Source organism: Pollicipes pollicipes, unplaced genomic scaffold, assembly GCF_011947565.3.
Source record: "Pollicipes pollicipes isolate AB1234 unplaced genomic scaffold, Ppol_2.1 Scaffold_4219;HRSCAF=4965_pilon_pilon_pilon, whole genome shotgun sequence".
NCBI lineage: Eukaryota > Metazoa > Arthropoda > Thecostraca > Pollicipedomorpha > Pollicipedidae > Pollicipes > Pollicipes pollicipes.
Genome location: NW_023596448.1, coordinates 28526553 through 28545247, shown reverse-complemented (window position 1 = coordinate 28545247; position 18695 = coordinate 28526553). Strand labels below are relative to the sequence as shown.

General features: G+C 56.1%; 1 protein-coding gene and 2 long non-coding RNA genes across 3 annotated transcripts; all 3 read left to right on the top strand.

The window, feature by feature from the left end:
- The first annotated feature begins 819 nt into the window (after positions 1-819).
- On the top strand, positions 820-5349 carry LOC119095124 (protein-lysine N-methyltransferase EEF2KMT-like). The gene is made up of 8 exons (XM_037218011.1): positions 820-864; positions 1069-1254; positions 2034-2127; positions 2603-2673; positions 3170-3440; positions 3918-4043; positions 4688-4857; positions 5323-5349. The coding sequence occupies exons 1-8, from the start codon at positions 820-822 to the stop codon at positions 5347-5349; spliced, it is 990 nt and encodes a 329-aa protein (XP_037073906.1).
- Positions 5350-9528: 4179 nt separating this feature from the next.
- On the top strand, positions 9529-11943 carry LOC119094875 (uncharacterized). Its single transcript, XR_005093833.1, has 3 exons — positions 9529-9602; positions 10121-10321; positions 11890-11943. It is a non-coding gene; the product is annotated as an uncharacterized LOC119094875 (long non-coding RNA).
- A 4-nt stretch (positions 11944-11947) lies between these two features.
- LOC119094874 (uncharacterized) lies at positions 11948-16258 on the top strand. Its single transcript, XR_005093832.1, has 3 exons — positions 11948-12018; positions 12658-12812; positions 16225-16258. It is a non-coding gene; the product is annotated as an uncharacterized LOC119094874 (long non-coding RNA).
- Positions 16259-18695: the final 2437 nt, after the last annotated feature.

Here is an 18695-nt window from a genome sequence, read left to right as displayed (position 1 = left end):
ACTTGGAAGTGTAGTGTCCTGTTTGTTTACTTCCGAGTGGGGGAATTGAAGTGTAGCTATAGTCGTACAGTCTCAGATGGAGTTACGAGCAAAGCGGATGTACAGTCTCGGCCATGCGTATGCGTGGGGTATGCGGCGGTCTGGAATATGCCTTAGCGACAGTGGGCTTGTTGAAGGACGAGGGTGGCAACGGAACGTGACTGAACCCAGGAGTTGAAAATTCGCTTCCAATAAATTAACCCATGCTTTTGGAATCTCATCATGCATGCCACGCCATTGGAATGCCGGGTCATGGTGGCCACGGGCCAAATGGGTTAGCGGGATCAGTTGAGGTGACCAGTCAAAAGTGCATAGTCAGTTGTCAGTTATTGTCAGCAGTCAAACATTCAATCTTTCATGTCTGTACACCTGTATTCGATTTCATTTCTACTTTATGTTAAATATTTTTTTTACTTTATTACGTTGTATATGATGACGTGTTGCGATTTCATTGCACTTCCTACTTTATTACTCGGTTTGTTATGTGATGACATACTGCAATACTTGTCGGTAATGCAGCGGTCTGCTGCCGCAGGTCGGGTCGCTGGTGGCCGGGTTGGATGGTGACGAGTTCCGCGATGCTGTCCTCCGGCTGCTGTTCCACCTGTTCCTGTCGCCTTTCGCCCTGCGCTGTCCGCCGCCTCCGAGATACCGCTTTCGCATCATCGGCGATATCATTAAAAAGGTTGTCTGTGGCAGGAATGCACGGCAGATGTTGGACTAGGTGTATGAGTTCGGATATTTGTTGCTTTTGTTGTTTCATCGTTGGATATTATTCGAATGATTTGCTGGACTCGGAAGTGTGTCAAGGCCATACAGTACTATGTTGAGGACACTGAGATGAAAAGCTAAGAGCTGTCATGATGTCTAACATAATGCGAGAGATGCTAGCTTTTTTTACTCGTCTACTAGGAAGGTTAGACGTGCAGTGCTTTGGTGAAGCCCGTAAGCCCGCACCGCCGTGTACCTTGTACCTTGGTCGTGATAGTGTGACACCTGCGAGAACATGTCGGCCGCTTGCGCTTGCAGCTGGAGGCCAGCGGCCGGGAGGTACCGGAGCTGGCGTACCACATCCACGGCCAGCTCAGCTCGGCGGCCGACGCCGACCGCACCGACGGCCACGTGGTGTATCAGATGACCGAGACGGCGGTGGTGGCGCTCTGGGAGGACCGACGTCTGATGGCGGCCGACACTACGGGCCTGCGCACGTGGCAGGTGAGGGTGGCACCGGCCGACAGAGCGGCGCCGCGGCCGACACTACGGGCCTGCGCACGTGGCAGGTGAGGGTGGCACCGGCCGACAGACCGGCGCCGCGGCCGACACTACAGGTCTGCGCACGTGGCAGGTGAGGGTGGCACCGGCCGGCAGAGCGGCGCCGCGGCCGACACTACGGGTCTGCGCACGTGGCAGGTGAGGGTGGCACCGGCCGGCAGAGCGGCGCCGCGGCCGACACTACAGGCCTGCGCACGTGGCAGGTGAGGGTGGCACCGGCCGGCAGAGCGGCGCCGCGGCCGACACTACGGGCCTGCGCACGTGGCAGGTGAGGGTGGCACGGGCCGACAGAGCGGCGCCGCGGCCGACACTACAGGCCTGCGCACGTGGCAGGTGAGGGTGGCACCGGCCGGCAGAGCGGCGCCGCGGCCGACACTACAGGTCTGCGCACGTGGCAGGTGAGGGTGGTACGGGCCGACAGAGCGGCGCCGCGGCCAAACAGCCATCGGGACAGCGCGACCAGTGCTCGACGCTGTCGCAAGCAAGCTGTCGCCGGTGATTGCTTCAATAAGGCTCACATGTGTCTTATGTGTCGTGTTGTTAACTGGTTGGTGGTCAGTGAACTATCTCTTGGTATCATCGGCGACATGTTTAGCTTTTCTAACTGGCCACCAATTACCTGAGCCAAATGGCGCGCCCTCGGCTGCATCTCCACTTCCGGCTGGCCGGTGACGCCACTCCCGCACCGGCCGCGCCGTCATGACGCTCGGCGGCGTCCACAGGCGGGCAAAGCGCTGCTGGACTGGTACCTGCTGCGGCCGGAGGCGATCCAGGGCAGGCGGGTGCTCGAGCTGGGGGCCGGCCTCGGCCTGACCGGTCAGTGCCGGCGCCGCCGCGCGCCCGGGCACGCCGGTGCACCGCGCCGACGCGCGCGCTCGAGCACAGGGTTGCAGACGCTGACGCAGGCGTGCGATGTGCGCCGAGATACCAGAGCAGCGCACGTGTATGCTCGCAATTCAACACGTGTGTGCAGCCACGCACAAACGAACATGCATAGCAACGAGCAACGAGCATAGCAACGAGCATGCATAGCCACGCACAAACGAACAGTGATGCATGGGCACGAAGGTCGTGCTGTCGGCGGGAATCTGCGCGTCGGTAACCTGAATCAAGTGCTGGCAACTGCTGGACGACGTGATGTTTCTTACTCTTGCGTTCACCTGGTCGCCGTTCATGCTTGTGCACACGCACGCATCCCTGCAGTGGGGCGTGAGGGCGGCGCTAGCGGCGAGCGTGCCTGTCTCTCCCGACCACTGCCGCCACCTGACGCCCGCCGTCCGACCGTCGGCAGGTCTGGCGCTATGCAGGACGTGCTCACCGGCCTCCTACCACGTGACGGACGGCCATCCCCTGGTAGTGGAGGTCAGTGGAGTGGCGCGGTCACCGCAGGGGGCCAGGGTGGCACGCCTGGGCGCGGCGCCGACGCCTCCGGCGCTGCTACGTCCTGTACTGCACTGGCTGGATATTTATTAACTGCTTCCGGATACTGTCTCGATCACCACTCCTGATCACCACACCTGATCACCACACCTGATCACCACTCATGGATCTATGGTACTGAGCTTAGGTTTCGGTTATTTGTTATCGTTCTCGTTATCGTTATCGTTGTCGATCTATGCCGAGGTCAACGCGTTATGCATGATACATCTGAAGTATCTGTATCTTTTGTTCTCGTGATTGGGATAATTAGATCCGCTTGCAGAAAGTATTCCTAACAATTGAATAATGGACTCCAGAATTTCCAACCATCTTTCATGTTATCCTGGGGTGCATCTGCACCGAGGATCTTCGATTCCGAAGTCTTGCGCAGAGTAATTGCTAACTTTGTGCATAGCTTATGGTGCATTCATAATTTCAGATGCTGAAATACAACGTCCTGAAAAATCTCGAACTCGCGGAGGACGACTTGCCAGTTGTGGACGAGTCGGCGTGCGCAGCGTTTGTCTCCGACGCGCCGGCCAGCGCGCCGCTAAAACCGTGCGGCGGTCCGGCTGACGGTGGCGCCACCTGCGTCGGCGATCTGCGTATGGCCCTGGACGGCACGGAACTGCGCGCCGGCACCCTGGACTGGTTTACCTTCACCGCCGAGGAGGCTCGTGACCTGGACGTGGATCTGGTGCTCACTGCTGGTGGGTAGCACGGGAACCTGAATGGTCGTGATAACGCCGATGATTGCAGAGATTATTCTTTATGACTGTTCAGTAAAAGGATTCAATAACACTTGATATTTACATTGATGATGATGGTGTCATTATTCTCCCACATTTCGTGCGGTGTCGACGTAACGCCCCCCCCCCCCCCCCCCCCCTCAGAACTGAGCGTCTCGGGTCAACAAGGAGGTGACCTACATCCTGGAGCTGCGCTGTCATGTCTCCACAGCACCGACTCCACCTCACTGCTTCATGTGTGACCTACAACCTGAAGCTGCACCGTCATGTCTCCACAGCACTGACTCCATCTGACTGATTCAAATGTGACCTACAACCCGGAACTACACTGTCATGTCTCCACAGCATTGACTCCATCTGACTGATTCAGATGTGACCTACAACCCAGAACTACACTGTCATGTCTCCACAGCACCGACTCCATCCGACTGGCTTCAGATGTGACCTACAACCCGGAACTGCACGAGCCGCTGGTTCGCACGCTGCGGCTGCTGCTGGATCACGTGCGGCGGCCGCCGGAGGTGCTGATGGCGCTGACCGACCGGAACGAGGGCACCACCGCCCGCCTGATGGCCGAGCTGGGTCAGCGACGCGCCTGGCCGACTCGGCCGCCCGGCGCCGAAAATGGCAGCCGACCGGAAGCAGCCGTGCTTGTGCTGTGGTGGCAATCTATTATATATATATATATATATATATATATATATATATATATATATATATGATACATATTCAACAAATGGAAAAGTTATGTTAGTATTGTAAGGTTGGGAGCAAATAATAACTAATTAGACTATGTTATATATTATATGTGCGGGGTACGTCATGTGTGCAAAAAAAACAACGCGGCAAATGTTTTTATATGGAGAAAAAGTCGTTGTAAGACGGGCGGTGGTGACCAACAGTAAAGCATATCAGAACTTGTGTAAGAGCCGACCACTGCCATCGGGTCGTACATTTCCAGATCAACGGCAGAGTTTGGTGGCGAAGATTTAACGTGCCGCAATGCTCGGCACGGTCCATCGGGCCCTCCGACGCCAGCTAACTTTCAGTGCGGTCACTGTCATTCGTCGCGAGCCGTGCCTGTCAGGATCATTTAAACAAAGGTGGATGGGAATAGCTGCTTGTTTCATTGTTCGATGTGTTGTGTTATTGTTACGGACAATTGTTATTGTTGCGCGTTATTGACGACCAGCTTTTGTCGCCACCAGCTGTTCAAGGCCTGAAGCCGCGGCTGCTGGCCACGCCAGCCAACAATCAGTCCAGCTTCCTCATGGATGAGGTCTCCAAGGTCAAGATCTTCCAGATCAACCCGCATCCCGGATCTGCCGGCCGCCTGACGGACCGGACTGTTGGTCACCACTGTCTGACGGACCGGACTGTCGGTCACCACCGTCCGACCGACGGGACTGCAAGCCACCACTGTCTGATGGACCGGGCTGTTGGTCACCACCATCTGACGGACTGGACTGTTGGTCACCACCGTCTGACGGACCGGACTGTTGGTCGCTGACGGGCCGGATTGTTGGTCACCAGCGTCTAACGGACCGAACTGTTGGTCACCACCATCTGATGGACTGGACTGTTGGTGTTCACTGTCTGATGCCCTGGATTGCTGGTCACCACCATCTAATGGACCGGGCTGTTGGTCACTACTGTCTGACGGACTGCACCGTTGGTCACCATCGCCTGACGCACTGGACTGTTGGTCACCACCGACTGACGGACCGGACCGTTGGTCACCACCGTCTGAAAGACCGGACTTTTGTCCACCACCATCTGACGGACTGGACTGTTGGTGACCACCGTCTGACGGACTGGACTGTTGGGTACCACCGTCTGACAGACTGGACTGTTGGGTACCACCGTCTGACGGACTGGACTGTTGGTCATCACTGTCTGGCGGACCGTTCTGTCGGACAGCATTGTTTGATGGACCAGGCAGTTGATACCATTGCCTAACACACTAGAATGTTGGACGCTGCCATCCGATGCTGTAGGCTGTACGTCAGCGCCCATGCCCCCGGTTCTCTCCAGCTGCTCCGTATGGCCACGTGTTGGCCAGATACCTAGCTGGGCACGCGTTTTGCTCAATGCTGGTGCTTTTATCGTCTTGACTAGCGCAACAATGGTGCGACAGGCTCTTGGCCACGGCATCTCTCGAAGCTGGTGATGTAATCCTTCTCCCCGTCCTCCACAAACAAGGATGCTCTGTCTGATATGTATCAGAAACCTGCAACTAAAACGGTCTTCCCACGATGCGGGCCTCTAGTCCCTGCAGCGATGTGTTACGTGGTGCAATGCGTTAGTTAATTTTCCACTCACTTGTGTGAATGCTATTGAGCGTTGGTGGCGTGTTTGCAATGTATTGCATATTGCTGGTGCTGAGATAATGAAAGACATCACGTGCGTGCGTCTGGAATTTTCATCCTGTGTTGCCCAATAATGAAAAAACTGCATATCAAACAGTTCTTCTGGAATCTGTTGTTTTCATCGCGGTATTACCACAATCGTGATCTACCCCCGAAGGAGAGAAGCACACATGTCAACACAGTTGAGTGACTAGATGATGTTGAAATATGGGCTATGGCACTGGTCACAATTGTCTGCTGGGAGATGATTCACCTCGTGCTGACACACTCATAATGATACGTATTACACACAGGGGGGTTAGTTACATAAAGTTATATACATGTATTTTTGTTATTTGTAAATATTGTTGTTACACATATCGTGCGCCAGCAACAATGACCTTCCGTCAAATAGTTAACCTCATAATCACACTCATACATACATCATACTCCCAAATACTTAACCTCATGGGCCGCTAGAACGGCGCAGCGGACAACGGTCACTTGCTCAAACTATTCCGCTCCGCATACGGCTACGCTTGCGCCACTGGAACGGGTACGCCGCGGACATTCGCCTCCTGAGCACGTGCCGTTGCGGTGGCGCTGGCTTTCGCGTCACTGGGGCGGCGCAGCGAACAGTCGCTGTCTGGCGCGTCTTGCTACAGAACGAAGGGAGAACCCGCCGTCGTGAGTCAAGGAAGAAAACATGCTTGCGTCGGCATACTCTAAAAGCGTAAGCCTAGCAGGCTGATAGGACTTGGAAAGACGTGGGATGGTATGGAATTGGGTAGATGGGAGTTGTAGGCCGAACAAGGGGTGGAACCCTCCAGGCGTTTGGGAAAGTTCGACACTGGGCCCGAGTGCCTACAATCAAACACGGTGCCTATGAAAGCCGTGTGGAAAACCATTCACATTAAGTCGTAGTGTGCTCGCCACTTATCTCACGCATTCTTCTCTTGGGTGGGCGATTTGAACACGACTGCGGTTTAAGCCATTTTGTGTGGATTGAGAGCGCCTGTGAGCACTCGCCCAGAGGAGGGCAGACCTGGTTAGATTATTATAACTGCAGTCAGGGAAAAGCAGCTTTCAAAAAGTTTGGAGACAGACCATTTTCAGTTGTAACACGGACAGCTCTGTTGCCGCAACAGAGCGTGGTAAGCGGGCACGAATTTCAAAAGTCGCACAGTTGGGATGGTCGGACATGATGAACGATGGATGGTTACAGTGCAACAGTTCATTCACAGGCGTTAGGTGTCGTAGGGGTTGATAGCTTTCGCAGCTTGGCAATATTTAGCGTGCATATTGTCCGATGAAAGGAGACGCGGTCTTGTTCGATGAGCCACTCGCGCCATGCAGATATCATTTCGAGGCAGCAGCGTTTAGTACATGTCCTGAGCCCTGCGTCGTTGGTTGTCATGGAAATACATGTTATGTAACTAACGCGCAAGAAATGTGTCGTTTCAGAAACTGTCCTCGGCAAGGCTAACGACATCCTCAGTCCGGTCGTCAGTCAGCAACTTTTGTCAGTGGCCGTCGGTACAGCAAGTCATTTATCATCTGATTCGCCGTTGTGGTTTCGGAATTTTCTCAATTCTCAATGGGTAACGGCTGAGGACGTGCAGGCCTGCGCTGGAGTCGATTTCGTACGCTGAATGTGGGTGGAAATTGAAAGAGAAGGGCGGGATTTTCAAATGCAGGTTCTTGTATTGCTTGTTATGGCACGGGATTTGCAGTTTGGGTACCTTTCTGCTTAATTGCATAACATTTGGGCATTTGGCTTGGATCATTGTTTTGTAGAAATTAAGTCATCTCATTCATGCTGTTACTAATAATGATAAGCTCCAGTAATTTATGTTGTTCAAGGATCTTTGAGTCTCATTGTAGGAACTAGGGTTTTAAAGATTTTCATGCCTAAAAAACTTGCTCTGGTGACAGCATCCAAGATAGTGATGTTGTTAAAATGTTTCCTATTGGTTTCATTTACTGCAAGATTGTTTCCAGTACCTCCCTGTATACTGAAAGTTGTAAGCTCAACATAGCTTGAACTCTGTCAAAAGTCAGGAGCTGAAGATGTTTCTTTATCGAAGTATGTGTATTATGCACCAGACTTTAGGTGTTCAGTCCACACACTCAGGTGCCTATGCACTGAAATGGTTGCTGTGATATCAGGTGATATGCCATACATGCTCTGCATGACATGTATTCTTGCAGCCTGGTTGGAAGGCTACACACTTAAATGATGTGATAAGAGCTAACATAGGTTGTCTCATATTGGCCTATTCTGATGGCTAAATTGGTAAGAAAGCCTGCCTTCCAATCCACCCACCTATATGGTGGGTGCTCTAACCCACTCAAGTGCCCTTGTCTTTCCTGTCCTAGCAATGATACCCAAAGATAAAATGTTTTGACTTTCATCTAATAATAGGTTCTGGTTTAATTTTATTGTCAAGCAAGTATTAGCTATATTGAAAAAAAACAGTTTTTCTGCTTTTTGGTCCATGTTAGATTTTGTCTCAGAACATGTCAGACTGTTTGAGATCCTTTCCTCCATTTCATATCTGGTGAAGTTCGAAAGCTGTTAAGTAACTTAAGGTAGTTGGTTTGTGGTCCAGATTATTTGCTTTGATTTGTTTAAATATGGAAATTGATGGTAACTGAGCTTAAATGTTAAGAACATTTTTGGCTTTAGACGTAAATGTGATGATGCACATAACAATTAAAACACCAGTGTTATCTGTGTTTCTCTTGTCAAAATTTATCCTGCACCAAGTGTTTGATCAACAATCTGTCCATCATTCACTCAGTTTGCTGGTATTTTTATGCTCCATGACCACATCATGGCATGATATTTTCCAGATTTATATCTTTTATCATAAGTGATCCTGTTATGATGTAGTCATGGCTGAGAAGAAGATCAGGAAGAGAGGTGAGTAACATAGAGGAGTATTTTATCTTCTGTTCACCATGAATCCAAGCAATTACTAGCAGTTGCCTTCCCAGTGGTCCAGCAGTCAGAATGTTGGTGCTGTTGTATTGGCAAGTGACTTGCGTCATTGGGGCCATGCACAGTGTCACCTGGTTTCATTACCTGTTTAAGTTTCTCACATTAAAACGTAGTCAACCAAGCAACGTTTTTCCGCACAATGGTGTGGTGTGCTTTATATTTTTTGGAAGCATTGGCAAACCTGTCATTGGCACCTACCATAACCAGTGACACCAATCCAGTCATGCCTTCACATGTGACAATGCACATGATGTCTGAGGGAATACTTGACTGCTGAAATAAAATAACACCAGGCTTGGGTGATTGCAAATGCTCATCCCATTACTGCCTTTTCCAAAACAGTTGTGGTAGGTAAGCATAGGTAGGAAATGTAATATGGTGGACTATCACATACCTTCCCTTTGGAATTATGTGTGGCTTTTAGAAATTAGCCACCTATGTCAGCAGGCATCAGACACAGACCATGTTACATTTTCTATGTTTGAAGTATCAATAATTATCCATACCCAGTTTCATCGCCCAGTTTTCATTGCCCATGCTGGTCCTCAGGGATACTGTACTTTGCTCCTCTGGTCTTAAGAAAATTAAGAGATCCCAGTTACGAAACACGGCACTGACACTCGTGCGTGCCTCCTAAGATTGCGTCAAGCTCTCCAACAAGATCATCGAACGTTGCGAGTTGCCGATCCCCCGCTTCCACCAGCATCGATGGCATCCGCTCCAACCTGTTCACCAGCCTGCTGCAGGTGCTCTACCATCGGGTACCCGAAGGTGAGGCTCACAACCCGCACGACTCCTTGTTTGCAGGCTGCGCGGCTATCTCGAGTCATGGCTCCTAAGCTCATGTGTACGGGATATTCTACATCCTCTTGCGTGATCCGAAGGACGCACGCTGTAAACAGGGCGGTTGAATAAGGAAAGCTAAGGTCTGTACCAACACGCTCACGTCGGTATTCGGGGCAGCTGTCTGTGCTCAGTAGCTGAAGTGAAGCGCCATGCCACTCTGGTGCGGGCATGCATGGCCGATACGTATGCAGGTGTGCATGATACATCGCTCGGTCTTCTAATAGTGAGCGCTACCGGGTACGAACGGGGTTTTAATGCATCGGGATGTTCCACCTCAGGTACATCACTGCTCGCCGCCACTGCCATCTAGCAGTGACAGGTGTGATTGGCCCGTCGACCGTGGCGCCATCTGTTGCCGGCAAGCAGGACTGCTGACGTAATCACGTCAATGCGTGTTTGCCGTGCGCCGTCCGACCGTGCTGACCGCGTCCCTGACCCGCCAGGCATCATCGAGACGCCGACCAACACCGAGGAGGAGGTGGCCAACGTGCAGGCGATCATCAACCACCTGGCGCTCGACCTGATCCACATCGATCTCTCGCACATCTCGGGCGCCGACGTCATCGCTGGCGATCCGCGCGCCATCTATAACCTGCTGGAGATCTTCTGCGGCCTGCACAAGTACCTCAGCTCCACGTCCATCGGTGGGTGGCGGCGAGTCGTGCCGGGCCCTGCCCTTATGTGGGGAAACAGACGACTAGTCAGACAGTGTCCTTCGGTGAAGTTGTGGTGGACTGTTTTGTTTTTATTGGCTGGATACTTGTGTAGAAGGCTTTAGTTGGCTCTTGTTAGCTCGTATGAGGTTAGCCAAGTGCATGTTGATGAATTTCTCTGCTTTAACTAAGTAAGTGTTAGCGAGCTCCAGCAAGATCGCTGTATAGATCTGACATGGCGTTCTTAAGGCCGTGACCTGCTAACTGAGCTAACGCTTCCAGTCAGCTAGCTGACCTTCCCAGTTAGCCAGCTTACCTTCCTAGTTAGCTAACCTTCCCAGTCAGCTCAGTTTGGTAGAAAAACTGGACTCGGGCTGAGAAATCCCTGGCTTGAACCCGAGCAATTCCAAGGGGAGAGTTGGGATTGTGACGCCTGACGGAAAGCCAAACAACATCCAGTCCTTTAAGGGCTCTGTGACACACGGCGATGGCCGGAGAGGTACTGGCCGAAACGTTGTGAACCGACAGGCCAGACGAGGACAATAGTCCGAGCATGTAGTCCATCCGTGATATTGATGCCTCGTCCTAATCCTTCCATTAAGCTGTAACGCTGTTGTCTCACGCACTGGTATGCATCAGCTTGTTTTTAAGGTGGCAGTGACTGGCGCTGTCCTAAGTATTTGCCAACTGGCTGTGGGAGATCCTTACAGGAGCTTGCCAGTCTTCACCTCCATGGACATGGCGCCTTGTCGGGAAAATGCCAGGGTACATTGACGGTATCAGTCGTCTGCGTGCTGATATCCCCGGGGAACAGTTCTTCTGGGAGGCTTTACGTCTCACCGACTGCGAGGGCTATTTCGAGACGGATGCCTTTTTACCACCGTATTCCGCATTACGCGGAACGCGCAGGTGGCGTGGCAGGGGCTCGGACTGGAGACGACGAGAGGGTCAGGGCCCAGCATCTTAACGACTTTTTAACAATATTTGATCCGAAGTCTTTGAGCGGATGGATTTCCGGGATCAGAGCTCAAACTGAACAGGCTGGTGTGGGCCCCCGGCTCCCGCCATCCGACCGCGCGATTCCAGGTCAAGGACAGAGTTGGGTGGCGAAAGTTTAACGTTCCGCAATGCTCGGCACGGTGCGTCCTGCCCTTGGACGTCAACTGACCTTTAGCACGAGCGCTGCCACCGACCGCAGGGCCGTTTCTGTCGGGGTCAAATAGCGAACACCGAAAACGACCCAACCAACCCGCCCGCCACTGGTGGGTAGATCGGGAGGCAGCCGCTCTAGCCACGTGAGCGATCGAGATGATCACCATACCGCAACAGCCCTGTGGTACTTGTAGGCACTTTATTTAGCTAACTAAGCGCTAGCTAGGGGGGTACCTTCTCTGCTCTTAGCTCCTGCAGTCCCAAGGTATAGATCTTATGTAATAATTTCACTGATCTCTTCCTGTTCGAGAAGACGATCCATGAGTTGGAGATCAGCGATCAGAAGCGCCAGTGAAGGATCGGCGGCCCAGTAGCGCTGACTGGTGCCGCGCGCTGTTGTCGCCCAGGACAATGGAACCTGGAGGAGACGCTGACGGAGACGGACAACGAGCTGAGCAGTGGCGCCCTCCTCCGACGAGGTGACTACCGACGCCGGCCAGGAGGAGCTCTCAGAGCTGGAGGAGCCATCAGAGCAGGTCAGTCGGAGCTGGAGGAGCCATCAGAGCGGGCCAGTCAGAACTGGAGCAGCCATCAGAGCAGGTCAGGGAGAGAGGGAGAAAGGGACTGACTGATTTAATCAGGTTCCACGCCGGGCTGCACCTGGTCTGTGTAAGCGCTCTGGCATGTAATGGTATGTCTGGCATACAGGCGCTCCTCCACGTCCAGCCCACGTGCGGAACGGAGGACGGTGAGCGAGTTGTCCTGATGACGTAACGGCACTAACCCCCTCGTATGACCCTTTTGTGCTCTGCTATTGCTGCTAGCATTGTCACATTCTTGTCAGTGAACGGATGTCCCTGGTGCGAAGCCGGCTTTGGTCCACTCGCAAGAGACACTCTTTAGTGTTATGATTAAGTTGTGCTGCTTGGACGTTTTTAGATTTATTTTGTTCGTAGCAAGATACATGTAGTACCCTCTCCGTTATCAAACTACGCACTCTGCTGAACGTAGCCGCGAAGCAGTCGAGAAAATGCAGGCAATAATGATGTGCTTTTGGTGGTGGAATGTAGCAGCGGAGGCTAGTACGTGAAGTTATTTGCCAAGCTCACACATTCAAAGGGGCCTCTTAAGCCACTACCGGCAAGCCTGGGCTGACGGGTGCCTTTGTGTTGCAGGAGAGTGAGGACCAGCCGCCTCCCTCTGAGGACGGTCTGCCTCCCTCTGAGGACGATCCTCCTCCCTCTGAGGACGCTCCTCCTGCTGGGGAGGACGCCGCGGATCTGGCCGGACTTGATGAAGAGGAGGAGGGCGAGGAGCCAGTCGTGTCACTGTAAGCGTGCGGGGTCGTTTCGGGGTGGGGCGGGGAGGGGTCGGGCCAAGGGGAGGGGGCGGCGCGTGACCTGACCGCAGCCCATGCGGTGAGAGGGAGCCTGACTTCCTCCGCCGTCCCTCAGCTCAATCGAGCGTTCAGCGCACTTCAGGCTTCTCACAATCGCATACGGCAACTATGTAACGATGTGCGGATCGGTTATGCACTACGCAGGTTAGCTGGTTGGTATCGGGCTCGTGGACCAAGGTGTGATGGGATGATCTCAGTAGTCAGGTAATGCTGTGGGGTAGGTGGAAGGGTCGGGCATGCGGGGAATCAGGCTCATCGAAATGCAAGTTATCAGTACCTGCCTCTGTGTAGGTTGTGCTTTTCCCGCCAGCCTTTCGGTGACATCAGTCATCTTCAAGCTACTCTGGTGGGTTAAGCTGAAGTGGTGCAGTGTGCAGGGAGTTGCCAGGGGAAGGGGAGGACATGGATTGTTGACTATGAACCTTGGTCCAGGTTCCTCGTAGGTGGTCACGGACTGCAGGGCCATGGAATTCATGAGCAGAGAGGTTTACACTAGATCTGGGGACTATTGCGGGAACTCTGTCCAAACTCGCCAGTGTTCGGAGAAAATTACCCTCCCGGGAGGAAAGTTGTAGCTTTTTGCCTGTTAGTGCGAAAATTTGTGATAGCAGCCTCGACGGGGAAGCTACGGTACTTTGGACGAAGTTCTTACAAAAGTCGTTCATTTTTTGTTCACCTGCTGCCAGTCCCGACCGCCTATGGTCGCGAGGTGCGGTCCGATCCCGGCCGTCTCTTGTGGTGAGATGCGGTCCTACCCCGGCCATCTCCAGTGGCCAGGTGCGGCCGCGACTACCGTTATGAATGACTTTTCTGGAACCGATGACTGGGACTTGCGGTCATTCAGAATGATTCAAATCTATTCAAATCTTGGGAACTCTCAAGTCTTAAGACCGACGATTGGAACCCTGAACAGCAAGATTCGAATCCTGAAACGTGCACGAACTCCTGAAACCCCCATTTGGGTGTACAGGCAAATACGGTAAGTATAACCCGGGCTGCAATGTTGAAAGGTCAGTTAAACACACCTTGTAGATAGCGGTGCCGCATCGGGCTGAACAGCCCGAATTAAAAGTAGGAGTTTTAGTAGGAGTGGTGGGTTATATTTATTCGAATTTCGAATTAGAATCCGAATCCATATCCATGGACCGCACTATTGGAGTCGCAACAGGCTGCGAATACTCGGCTCTAAGTGTCGGCATTGGGGGTTAAGCCACCACCAGTATTGCGATTTGTTGGGGGTAACCTGGACACACCGCCCTTAGATCACATCTTACAGCGTATAAGTGAGAATAGCTTTATTTCATAGAGAGTTTGATGCTTTATTGTCGCTGAATATGACGAACCTGTGAAAGCAAGCACAATCGTGCATATTTCGATTATTGTATCACCGCTGCATACGAAGAGTCGGTGAAAGCAAGGAGCACTGGTTAGTGCTACCGCGCAAGTTAAGAAGACCCACGCTGTGGTCTCGCTCTATGGAGCTGGTCCTTGGTAGCAGGGCGGGCGCGGTGACAGTTGCCGCCGCCGCTGGGGCCTGCCGTCGCCCCTGCCGAGGCTGCCGGGGCAGGCCTGCCGTCGGCGCGCCCTGACTGCGCCCCTGCCGAGGCTGCCGGCGCGGGCCTGCCGCCGGCACGCCCTGACTGCGCCCCTGCCGAGGGTGCCGGGGCAGGCCTGCCGCCGGCGCGCCCTGACTGCGCCCCTGCCGGGGGCAGAGCGGCCGGCCGGTTGCCCGGGGCCAAGTTCGGGTTCCACCGCCGCTCAGTCGGCCCCGACCGGTATGAGCTGCCGGGCCGGAGCGGGCCCCGGTGTTGGACCCGGCCGCCGGGCGCTATCGGCCTGGCCCCGCACGCCGAACTGGCAAAAGCACCGCACCGACTTGTCCTGGCTCGTATTTGTATGATAGCTGACACAGAGCGGGTGTCGTTCGTCGGCGAATGGTTAGTGCGGCAGCCCGCAGGCAGTGTCCGTCGAAGTGGAGCTGGCTAGTGGACAGAGTGGTGACCGTGGCCGCCGGCGGGGCGCGCACCTGCGCGCGGTCGGAGCCAGGACGGCCGGAGCCGGGACGGCCGGGGCCGGGACGGCTGGAGCCGGGACGGACGGAGCTGGGACGGCCGGAGCGGGACGGCCGGAGCCGGGACGGACGGAGCTGGGACGGCCGGAGCCGGGACGGCCGCAGCCGGGACGGCCGGAGGAGCCGCAACAGCCGGAGCTGGTACGGTCGGAGCTGGTACGCTCGGAGCTGGGACGGCCGGAGTGGGGACGGCCGGAGCTGGGACGGCCGGGGCTGGGACGGCCGGGGCTGGGTCGGCCGGGGCTGGGACGGCCGGGGCTGGGACGGCCAGAGCTGAGACGGCCGGGACCGGAACGGCCGGAGCCGGGACGGCCGGAGCCAGGACGGCCGGAGCCGGGACGGCCAGAGCTGGGACGGCCAGAGCTGGGACGGCCAGAGCTGGGACGGCCGGGCCGGGACGGCCAGAGCCGGGACGGCCGGAGCCGGGACGGCCGGAGCTGGGACGGCCGGAGCCGGGACGGCCAGAGCTGGGACGGCCGGAGCCGGGACGGCCGGAGCTGGGACGGCCGGAGCCGGGACGGCCAGAGCTGGGACGGCCGAAGCCTGGCATGGGTTCCTGTCGGGAGGGCAGGGCCTGCTCACAATCGGCCTCGGAAGTCGCCGTGTCAGTTTTTGTGCCACTACGTCATGTAAGTAGGAGAAGCTAGTGCTAATTGACAAAGACGTTCAACAATATCGTAATGTAAGCATTAGTCATTCCCCAGGTACTCTGAATGTAATTTAGTGATCAAATGTACCTCTTGTGTCTAAAGACTTCTATACAAGTTTACTGGGTGTTTATAACCGTGCCGTTCCACCGTTCAGTAGAAAGTTTCCACATCTGCTCAGAGGCGGTAACGGCCCTGCCGACATGGCCCTGTCGGTGGACGAGGAGTCCGATGTTTGACCTATCACTGTCTCAACCCAGATGTATTTCACCAATCGTGATACCATGTCTGTGTAGATGTTATCCCGGTGGTGAGGCGGGGGTCAGGGAACGGCAGCTGGATAGCACAAGGTGAGCATTTGTTATCTCGCGACTAAGCAGCGCCTTGACTCAAATCTGACATGTTAACCGCTGCGCGTCTGGGAAACCAGAGGAAACCAGAGTTCGACTCCCGCGGTGCCCGCCCTTCCTGCCAGGGTGAGAGGCAGGCGACGCCATATAGCCTCAGCACTCAGTGCGTCGTAAAACCCCAATGACACACACAGATCTGACACGGTATCTTATTCACGACTGAAAAACCAACAGCGCTTGCAGCGCTGTCATCATCGTCTTCCCTGTGCCGCCAGATCCCGTCAGCTGTCAGCGGCGGCCCGTGCGTCGGGCAGCGGCGCCGGCGTGCGCGCCTCGACCAGCGCCTCGGCGGCCGGCGCCGTCCCGTCCGACGGCGCCGGTGTGGCGCGCGTGCGCTCCAGCGCCGCCTCGCTGGGCGGCGCGCCCGCCGCCGCCAGCTCCGGCGTCGTGAGGGTGCCCTCCTCCGGATCGGCGGCGGGAGTGCCTTCCAGTGGATCGGTGCCAAGAGTGCCATCCAGTGGATCGGCGGCGAGAGTGCCTTCCAGTGGATCGGCAGCGAGAGTGCCTTCCAGCGGATCAGCGGGAAGAGTGCCATCCAGTGACGCGGGAGTGGACAGAGTACCTTCCAGCGGTTCGGCTGCAAGAGTTCCGTCCAGTGGATCAGGGGTGGAGAGAATGCCATCCGTTAGCTCTGGGGCGGTTAAAGTACCTTCCAGTGGATCAGCCGCCAGAGTGCCTTCGGGTGGATCCGGAGTGGACAAAGTTCCGTCCAGCGGTTCGGCTGCGAGAGTGCCTTCTAGCGGATCAGGGGTGGCTAGAGTGCCCTCCAGCGGGTCAGCAGCAGCGAGGGTCCCCTCCAGTGGCTCTGGGGTGGCCAGGGTGCCCTCAAGCGGCTCTGGAGTGGACAGGGTGCCTTCTCAGCGGCTCGGGAGTGGGCAGGGTGCCTCCAGCGGCTCGGGCGTGGGCAGGGTTCCCCTCCAGCGGCTCGGGAGTGGGCAAGGTTCCCTCCAGCGGCTCTGGAGTGGGCAGGGTGCCCTCCAGCGGCTCAGGGGTGGGCAGGGTTCCCCTCCAGCGGCTCGGGAGTGGGCAGGGTGCCCTCCAGCGCTCTGGAGTGGGCAGGGTACCTTCCAGCGGCTCTGGAGTGGGCAGGGTGCCCTCCAGTGGCTCGGGGGTGGGCAGGGTGCCCTCCAGCGGCTCTGGAGTGGGCAAGGTACCTTCCAGCGGCTCGGGAGTTGGGCAGGGTGCCCTCCAGCGGCTCTGGGGTGGGCAGGGTGCCCTCCCAGCGGCTCGGGAGTGGGCAGGGTGCCCTCCAGCGGCTCGGGAGTGGGCAAGGTCGGCTCGGCTGGCGCGGCCTCCTTGAAGCAGACGTCGAGCGGCTCCGGTCCCGATGCCGGCCAGCTCGGCCACCTCGGCCGGCGCCGAGGCTGAGGCGTCCCTGCTGCCCAGTAGCGAGTCGGGCCCGGCCGCCGCCGCGCGCTCCTCCAGCGGGCGGGTGGGGCGCCGCCGGCGCCGCCGGCAGCAGCGGCTCGGGCGCCGTGCGCGCCGGCTCCAGCCACGCCAGCGCCAAGGCCTCCCGTTCTGGGGACGTCGGCGCGGACAGTAAGTGCAGCCGGCTGGCGACCGGCCAGCGAGAGGCTATCTGCTGCTCGACTGGAGGCTTGAGCTGCGACGGGGGCTCTTTTGGTCGTGGATTCCAATCATTTTCGGGTTTGGGACGTTGTTGCGTTGTAAAGGTGTTCTGTATTTGTGGTTTGGTTGCCACTTATGGGGCAGAATCCGTAATCGAGGCACGCGCCTGAACTGCGGATTGTGTGCTGTTGTTTTATCTTTTACAAACTATGTGATAGCTCGTTGCCTTCCCTACTGCACGTAGAGTTGCTGCACGTAGTTAACGTACACTGTAACCTCTCAGGCCCATTGACTTAGATGACGCGTTACGGAGCGGGATCGGGGTGGCGATAGCGTAGTGATTAACGCGTCTGCGTTAACCACCGCGCGTCTGAGCAGCCAGAGGTACGGGGTTCGATACCCTGCGTTGTCCGCCCTTCCCGCCAGGGTAAGAGGCAGGCAACGTCATGTAGCCTCAGCAGCTGAGTGCGTCTGAAAGCCCCATTAACGACGGATCGCGGCACGCGTAGCTCCAGATTTCCGAGCGCAGAGGCCTGTTCTCTGCCGGCACTGGGACGACCGGTGTCGACAGGCGTGTGATCCCCGCAGTGGCCGAGTCGGAGTCGTCGGGGGCCGTCGGCTCGCCGCTGCGCGCGCCGTCTGGCCCTGGTGGCGAGTTCGCCAACCTGGGGCGCGCCTCAGCCGCGCGGCCCAGCCTGGTGGCGGCGCGGCCCAGCGCCAGCGGTGGCGGCGTCCGCGTCACCGGCAGCATCGACCACCACCACTACCACCACTACGAGGACGGCGGCGAGGGCGAGGACGAGTACGAGTATGAGGACGAGTACGAGGACGAGGGTGAACTGGAGGACGACGACGAGGGCACGGAGGTACGTCGGCGCCTGTTGGGAAGCTATGGCAATGGCTGTTGGTTCTGGCTGGGGTAGGTATGAGTCACGGGCTCTGTGGTGGTGGTAGTGGTGGTGGCGGCGGCCGTACATCACTGCACGATGAAGGTAGGATAAGTGGCAGTTCGCGCTGGGTATCCGTGTGTGCATAGCGTCGGCTTCGGGTGCTGGTGTGACTGTCTTACCGGGCTGTCCGAACGTCATGGTGACGGCGGGATGGCTTTCGCATGTCG